At 32.6% G+C, this 8,922-nt stretch overlaps 1 protein-coding gene and 1 pseudogene across 1 annotated transcript; both read left to right on the forward strand.

Moving 5' to 3' along the window:
- The first annotated feature begins 3,645 nt into the window (after positions 1 to 3,645).
- LOC105139316 (peroxiredoxin-2E-1, chloroplastic-like) lies at positions 3,646 to 4,302 on the forward strand (annotated as a pseudogene).
- Positions 4,303 to 5,242: 940 nt separating this feature from the next.
- Positions 5,243 to 7,587, forward strand: LOC105139315 (mitochondrial outer membrane protein porin of 36 kDa-like). Its single transcript, XM_011045708.1, has 5 exons — positions 5,243 to 5,348; positions 5,473 to 5,559; positions 6,402 to 6,463; positions 6,658 to 6,899; positions 6,989 to 7,587. Exons 1-5 carry the CDS (start codon positions 5,300 to 5,302, stop codon positions 7,296 to 7,298), a joined length of 750 nt encoding a protein of 249 aa, XP_011044010.1. The 5' UTR covers positions 5,243 to 5,299; the 3' UTR covers positions 7,299 to 7,587.
- Positions 7,588 to 8,922: the final 1,335 nt, after the last annotated feature.

Here is an 8,922-nt window from a genome sequence, read left to right on the forward strand (position 1 = left end):
AGAACTGAGTTTGAAATGAAGGACCTTGGAGAAGCTAAGAAGATTCTTGGCATGGAGATTCAGAGAGATAGAAGAAAAGGCATAGTTTGTTTGACACAGACCCAATACTTGAAGAAAATTCTAAAGAGATTTGGGGTAGATGGTAAGACGAAGCCTGTAAATACACCTCTACCTTCTCATTTTAAGCTAAGTGCTTCAATGTCTCCATGCACAGAGGAAGAGCGCAAACATATGGCTCAAATTCCGTATGCAAATGCAGTAGATACATTAATGTATGCGATGGTTTGTACGAGACCAAATATTTCACATGTTGTCAGTATGATGAGCAGGTATATGCATGATCTAGGAAAGGGTCACTGGCAGACAGTTAAGTGGATTCTACGGTACATTTATGACACAACTGATATTGGTTTGAAGTTTGAGAGGGATAATAGACTCGGAAAAAATTTAGTTGGTTATGTGGATTCAGACTATGTTGGTGACTTAGACAAGCGTCGTTCCACAACAGGCTATGTGTTTACACTTGCTAAAGAGCCTGTAAGTTGGAGGTCAACGTTACAATCAACAGTAGCTTTGTCAACAACTGAGGCAGAGTACATGGCAGCATTAGAGGTAGCATTGATTGATCACGAGGATTAAATGGAAAAATCTTGCCAACGTGGAGATTTGTAGCAAATTGTCAATATTTTTCTCAACTACCATCAACCACCCTCTCCTTTCCCTTTCTTTATAATTATGCTTCCATTTCTCCTGTAAACAGATTAAAAAGAGAGAGACGAGAGAGTGCATAGAGAGTGCAGTGTGTGTGCAGAGAGAGGAAGACAGTGCAACTGTGAGAGTGAGAAAATACAGATTTGAGAGAAACATCGAGTGTAAGAGTGAAACATTAGGTTTTGTGAGATTGTACTGGGTTGAGTTGAGTGTTTGTATAATTCCTTTAATAATATACAATCTGCTGCCTCCGTGGATATACCCGGTTTTGGAAAACCACGTAAATTTGCTTGTTTGTGTTTTATTTATATTTGCTTTCGTCTAGTATGCACAACAATTTTTTTATAAAATAAAAATTAATTTTAAATTAACTTGAGTCAAATTAAACTCATAATTCAAAATATACCATAAGTTAAATCTTAAAAGCTATACATGGTTTTTCTTTTATTTTAAGATTTTTTATGAAATTTTATATTTTATTAATTCTTCCTTTCCTTTCAACAAATTTTACTTTCTAGAAAGCATAAATAATTTTTATTTATGCGTGGATTTCTAAGAAAAACTTTTTATTATAATTGTTAGAACAAGTTTCAATTAAAAGAAAATAAAAATTATAGCTTAATAATTTTTATAAGATTGAATGGAAAAATGACAATAAAATTTAATTTTGAAAAACTGTACAAAATTTAATAAAAAAATTATTTTTTTATTAAATATCCATGAAATTATTTTTTAATTACCTAAGTAATTGATCAGATATTATTATTTTTTAAATAAAGACTAATATTAGCATTTTATTTGAAAAACATGTTATTATTGAATGTTACTAAAAAATAATAATTTTATTTCAAGATAAGTAGCCTTAATTTCACAAATGATTTTGTTCCTAAATCCAATTTATTAAAAAACAATTTTTTCTCTTCAACACCTAAAAATCAAGTTCAAGAATTGAATTATACTTTTCAGATTTCTATTTTTTTTTTCCTCGACGGTATCAAAACTCCGGCCATATCAAAACTCGTGGCCACCATCAACAAACTCCTCTCCTCAGCCCCATGACTAATTTCTTGCTTTTTTTTTTAAAAAAAAAAAAAGATTTCAATTTGTATACGATTAGTAATAAAATGCAGGAACATGACTGATTTTTTTTTTTTTTTTAAAAAAAAAGATTTCAATTTGTATATGATTAGTAATAAGATGTAGGAACATGACTGGTTTTCATATGATATGAATCATAGGTTGCAAAAACCTTAGATAAATGCTTCCGTGCATTAAAGCATATTGCAGAAGTGAAAGCTCATAGAACTTGTACACATTCTGTAGTTCTCATATATCTTCAGGGCACTAGCAGGATCATAAATCTCTCTTTTCAAAGTTGGCAAAGTGAGGATGTTGGTTCTGTAACTGTCCTCACCTTTATGCCTAGTCAAACCTCGTATAAAATGAACTTGAAAAAAGAAACACATGTTTTATCATGAAGACATCTACTTTGTGTGGTTCTCAAAGTTAGAGATGAAGAGCTAGAGAATTTATGTCTGGTATTCTTACTTTCCTAACACCGTATTTTTTCTTCCTAAGAGTTGCCCCATCATATGTTTCTTCTTTTGTTCTAATTTCATAATTATAGTTGTAAATTGGTGTGGTTGTGAAGATAAGTGCCTTCAGTTTTTTTATTTATCCCAGAAAAAATCTTCTGAATTAATGGAAGTATATAATTTCTTTCTGCTGCATTTTTATTTGTTAAACATTGTATTTAACAAGTTATATCTCCTCCCCCTCCTTCTAATAAGATTAGAATTAAGTCAGTTTAGAGAGAAGTTGAAGAACGAATTCCCATGTAGCAAATGCAAATGCATTGGGTGCTTTGTATGTACCTTTGGAAAACATGTATTCCAATGTAATTTCTAACTAATTTCATGGAGTTTTTCTGTAATTTTTTTGTATCCAACTTTATGAGAAGGCCTCTTCAGCATATACATTTTATCTCTTTTTACATATATTAGTTGAAGAGATATTTCGAAGTAACAGGCTGAAGTATCGATGAAGAAGAATTAATTAATGAGGCTTTTCAAGCTGGTGCCAGGGCTCTTGGCTACCATGACAAAAGGAAAGGATTCTTCTAGCAATCAAGGGAGTGAAAATGGTAAGAAGATGAAGAGAATTGGGAGGTTTCAATGGAGGCAACGGAAGAAGAGAAAAGGGTTTGGTGGAAAATTATTGATGCATTTGAATTCAAAGAGAATGAATAGATACAATCACTATATCAAGAGAATAAGGGATGTCCACCACATGTTTGATAAAAGTTCTTTTTGATTAGGGTTTTTAATATGATGAAAATGTTGTAATACTCAATGTATAAGAGGGCTCTTTAGTTATTATATAGAACATAATGGAAAACCTATAAATAATCTAACAATTTTAATATCATTGCGTGCTTTTTATTTGTTTGCTTTTTAAACACTTTAATAGTTTTGGTACTCAAATTAACATGCTTATTTATGTTATTTAGAAATTTTTAAGATTTATAAATTTAAAAATAATGTGTAATTTCACGTTTTTTAGGTGTTAATAATTTGTTTCATCAATGATGGTTTTTTTCTTAATTAGAGATGAGATCTAATTTACATTAGTATGGATCAATTTACATATTAACTTTTGAATATATTATAATATTAATATTTTATTAAGATTATATTAACTCTAAAAAGTGTTATTGATAAATCCGTGAAATGTTGTTGTTGTAATGAAAAATCTCTTTAATATATATATATAAGAACTCCATTTATTCCTGCCTTAATTAGTAAAATTTCCATAGCTTCAATAAAAATTACAAGTTACATAATTATTATTTTTTTACATCTTAGGTAAATTTTAAATTTGAACAAATAGAAAAATCTACCCTAACATAAAAAATAAAAAAAAATAAATCAAATCTTTACCACGATTTCTGTCAGGGACAAACTCCTAAAAGCCACCCTCTCCGACTTCAACTCCGACAGAGAACTCCAAACCACCACAATCTCTTCCCTAACATCCAACAAAAAATCAATCTTCTTCGTCATCCCAGGCGCCTTCACCCCAACATGGTCTCAAAAACACCTTTCAAGCTTCGTGGAGAAATGGGAAAAGCAAAAGTCAAAAGGGGTCGATACAATTGCATGCATATTAGTGAATGATGTTTTTGTGTTTTTGTGATGAGAGCATGAAAGGAGAATTTGGTATAAAAAATGAAGATGGAGTGTGCTCTCGTCTAATGGGAATGGGGATTTTACAAAGGCAACTGGGTGAGAGTTGGATTTGAGTTATCAAACTAGTTGGGCTAGGAGTGAGGTCAAGGAGGTATGTATTATTGATGAAGATGGGGTTGTTAAGGTTTTTAATTTGGAGGAAGGCGGAGCTTTTACTTTTAGTGGAGCTGATGATATGCTTAAAGCTCTTTGAATTTTCTTTTGCTTTCAATTTACTTTGATTTTGGGTTCCTCTCCAATTAATAAATTATAAAAACCTTGAATCCTCGTGTTCTGTTATAGAATGAGGAGGAGTTTTCTTCTTGTCTTTTTTCAAGTAATGATTGAAAAGGTTTTTGCCGAAGTAAGTGTTTTTAGTGGCTGAGTATGGTGCAGACCAGTTGCTTGGGTTTTACGTTTATTAAAGAGTAGGAGAGGGTTTTTTTTTTTTTTTCATGTAGTTTCTTTTGATTTTTCTTTTACTCTCTCTCTCTCTCTCTCTCTCTCTCTCTCTCTCTCTCTCTCTCTCTCTCTCTCTCTCTCTCTCTCATTTATGGTGTGTAACTTGAGCGGCAATTTTGTTATTTAATTTAACTTGAGTTGCTCTCTGGTTAAATTGTCCGAACTTTTTTGTTGATTTTTTCTATGCATGTAAATGAGGACGTAAATTATTTACAATTTAACTATAATTTCCAAGAAGAGTTGTTATTTTTTTCTTTGATCCATCTATTGTAATTTGCTAAATGTGCTAAAAGTTACTAGAATTAAAACAACTTAAATGTAGCAAGCATCCTCAATGAAATCCCGTGCAATTGGTCGGGGCTAACGAAATCACCTCTGCGCTTGTGATGAACAACAAATTAAATAGCCAGAATTGATGAAGGCAAATTTTGATGATTGTTAGTGAGACTTGGATCACACGAAAGTGTTCATATGAAGATGTTGGTGCTCGGTCGTGATCAACCGACTGAAACCCACTGAATTGCTAGTACGATGAATAGGTTGTGTATGTGCTGCTTCACTGAAATATTTTAGAGAAGACGACATTAGGCAATTAAGGTTAGGGCAGAATGGGCTAATTCATGTGCGTAAAGTTTCTAAACATGTCCATGTATGATAATCTTTTTCCTTACAGAATAGTTGGTGAAAAGTCAATGAATTAATCGAATCGATTAGGCCACCTGTGACGCAACTTGAACTTGAAGTTCTTGGAAATTTCACATTTTTTAAATGTTGCGTCAATCAGTACACGAGGAAACTTCCCCTTTGGCTTTCTCTGTCCATTCTCAATATATTCTTTTCTTGCCAACGACAGAACAGGTTAAATGAGAATGTTAAGATTCCTCGATTGTTAACAACAAATGGGCAGGTGTCCTGGCTTATACTTCGATATTGGCAAGAAAGCCAGAGGTATAATTAATTACCACCTGCGGCTCTGAGCTTCTTAATCTCATCTTTGTTTGTCTATTACAACTTCACTTCCCTCGATACATCCATATATTTTACTTGTTTCATTTTTTTTTTTCTGAATCAGATGTTCTCTACAAAGATTATGCTCAGCAGCCACCAACATACTTCAATTACCAATGCTTCAAGTGGAATTTCGATCTTTCCTGTGAAAGTAATCTGTCTCCCTCTTCATTAAGATTTTCAATTATGATAAGTTCAATCCTTACTTTTCATGCATTGTCTCGTGCCTTCATTACTGTCTTCTGAAGAATTGGATGCGTACCTTATGCGTGCCTGTTGCTTCAATTTGCATGCCTGCGGAACAGAGTAATTAGAAATGGTGTTAAGAGAGTAGATACTACACCCTGCATGACTCGCATCTAGTTTCTGACTTCCCAGGTTTGAAATTCCCGCATTTTTTAAACTTTGAAGGAGATTAATCTATATATGGTTAATTATAATAAAGTTCCTTTTTAACTTTGAGATCATCAGATAGATTATCTCATAGTTTTCACATTTACATTCTGTTGTAAATGTGAAATGGTGCTAAGGGAGTAGATACTACACCCTGCATGACTCGCATCTAGTTTCTGACTTCTCAGGATTGATATTCCTGCATTTTTTAAACTTTGAAGGAGATTAATCTATAAATGGTTAATTATGGTTAATTATAATTAAGTTCCTTTTTAACTTTGAGATCATCATATAGATTATCTCATAGTTTTCACATTTACAGTCTGTTGTCATAGGTTTCCCTCCCCTCAGTGATCTGCATTCGATAATGTAATGCATATGCTTCGTTGCTCTGTATAGGCACCCAGATGGGTAGAGTATACGGGCATTTCGTAGCTCAAATGAGTTTGAAATAATGCATATTACCGGATCTGCCTGTCTTCTTTTTGTTCAACCATAAAATCTGAACATGTTTTCCATCTAAGGTTGGATTTGGAAAAATAAAATATTTAGCTAATTGTCTAATAATTGTCATCTCGTTGATTTTCATGATTCTTGCAGCTCAAGAAATTTTGCCAGGACTCACAACAGTTTTCAGATTTACAATTCCTGATTCTAGCAACGTAAGTAAGAAGTTGAGTCACCTTTAGCTACCCTTCTGAACATCTATTTACAGTCGTTAACGTCTTGAGACTTTTGACAACGAATTATTTCTCTCTTTTCTGACTTATTTTGGAGCAAATCAAAGCATGACACTCTTGAGATGTAGTCATCATGTTTTAATGTCCTCTAAAGGCAATGGTGACTGCAATAACAGGTGGAAGTGAGATTCATGCAAAACTATTTTGGGATTACATCAGGCGTTGGCGTGAAGGCATATCAACAAGGATCCTTCAAAGGAAATGGATATAACCCAATTGTAAATTTCTCTGGTGTGATTGGAAGCACTCTTTTCTCCCTTGGGACTGACATTAGCTTTGACATATCAACAAAGACATTTGACCAATTCACTGCCGGCTTAAGCTTCAACGGTCCCTTCCTTATTACTTCCTTGACATTGTGAGCAATCTTGTGCCAAAATTGAGGAAAAAAAAGGAAAAAGAATAAAGAGTTATCTTTTTGCTGTCTAAACATTTCTTATACTGCAGGGATGATAAACTTAACACTTTAAAAGCTTCATGTTATCGGGAATTGAACCCTCTCACCGGGACTGCCATTGCAGCAGAATTGAAGCATAGCTCGTTGTTGAATGGGTCAACAACACTGACAATTGGAGCGCAGCACGCGTTGTTTCCATTTACATTGATTAAGGCTCGTGCAAACACAGAGGCCAAAATAAATACACTTATTCGGCTAGAATTGTGGGAAAAAGTCCTCCTATCCATGAATGGAGAGGTTGATTGCAGGGCCACAAACAAGATTTCGAAGATTGGACTTTCTGTGGCTCTCAGGGCCTAAATTTACATGCAACCTGTGCGTTTAGTACATGTCTGCTTCTTAGCTAACAAGATGAATTTCCAAGAGTCTCCAGTGCGGGTGAGAAGCAGATGGATTATTTGAACTACTTCATACTTCGGTATGTCATGTGATCTGCGTAACATGAAATAAATAAGCGAAAGCAATGGCGATACCCAGATATTCCTATAATGTTATGACATGTCATTACTATGAGATATTTGCATTTTATAAATTTCAAAACATTTGTTTGGACTTTTTCTTGGAATCAAATGGCGGGAAGATAAAACTTATAAATTATAAATTATAAAGGATTCTTACATGAATCACTACAAACAGCTTCTCCATACAAGCACATGTCTGACAAATTGTTTAAGCTTCAAGGCTACGTTCTAGAACTGTCCTGGTTTACTATATATATTGTAACCATAAGTGTCTAGATAGTCTATGCGTACCATAACTAATTTCTCGAGGTTCTAAAGTTAACGATTAGGTAAGCCTCTAGTGACCTTTAAGTTTGTGACATTTAAACCGTTAATTTCTAAAAAGTAAATTCAGGGTTTGACTAGTTAAGTTACAACCGTCAATGTTTCCTGATTTACTATATTAATTAGATAGGTGACGTGCGACAATCCACAAGCAACATAATTTTTTTCTAGTAAGACAACCTTGGTGTTTTCAAAGAAGTAAAAAAAACCCCCGAGATTTTAGTTATTTACTTGACTAGTTTTAATAAAGTCCTATAATTCCAATAATATAAATAAAAAATATATAATGACAATAGAGAAACTGATAAAAAAATAACGAGGAAAACAAAAGAAAAAAAAACTAACCCAAGCTCATTTTGGTTAATATTCTAAATTTACAACTTAGTCGTGATACTAGGGTAACCTCGTTGAAAGAAAAATGAATTAATAAATGAAGGTCAATTATTAAATAACATAATATTGAAGAGTATAATTAAAAAAACATCAATTTAAAACAAAAGGTAACAAATTGTTTTTTCACTCAACCTGAATTAACCCATTAACCTTGTGAAAAAAAAAAGAAAAAAAATGAATATCAATTCTCAATAAATCAACCATTGTTGAAAGTTGATATTTTTTTTAAAAAATAAAATATAATAAAGAATCTAGAAAAAAAAAAACAAAGTCAATCTACGTTACTATTCAAAACTCATGGCCTTGGTTATGAGCCTAAGATTAAGTAGGGGTAAGCAAAAAAACCAGAAAACGATTGAATCAAGAAAACTGAAAAAAAATAACAGGAAAAGCTGATTAAATCGATTAAAATTTTAAAAAAATTAACTGGTTTGATTCTGTTTGGTTTTGGTTTTATAAGCCTAAAATTGAAAAAATCAAACCGTACCGAAACCGGAAAAAACAGGAAAAAAACCAAGTCAAACTAGGGTTTTGAGCCAAACTTGAAAAACTGATCCAAACCAAAAAAACTAAGTCAACAAAAAAAAACCAAACCAAATCAAAAAATCAAGTCAAACCAGTTTGAACCAGTTTTTGTTCTAAAAAACCTAACCGAACCGAAGCTGACTGGTTTGAACTGATTTCAGTTTGGTTTTGGTTATTTAAAAAAATTTTAGTTTGGTTATTTTTTTAATAAAAACTTAGCC

The sequence above is a fragment of the Populus euphratica genome, unplaced genomic scaffold (assembly GCF_000495115.2).
Source record: "Populus euphratica unplaced genomic scaffold, PopEup_1.0 scaffold177.1, whole genome shotgun sequence".
Lineage (NCBI taxonomy): Eukaryota > Viridiplantae > Streptophyta > Magnoliopsida > Malpighiales > Salicaceae > Populus > Populus euphratica.

What these genes read in the sequence shown, in the direction of transcription:
- LOC105139315 (XM_011045708.1), top strand. Translation starts at nt 5,300, where the DNA reads ATGGGCAGGTGTCCTGGCTTATACTTCGATATTGGCAAGAAAGCCAGA. An exon ending in CAATTCCTGATTCTAGCAAC is followed by an intron (nt 6,464 to 6,657) that starts GTAAGTAAGAAG and finishes CTGCAATAACAG; the next exon opens with GTGGAAGTGAGATTCATGCA. An exon ending in CTTATTACTTCCTTGACATT is followed by an intron (nt 6,900 to 6,988) that starts GTGAGCAATCTT and finishes CTTATACTGCAG; the next exon opens with GGATGATAAACTTAACACTT.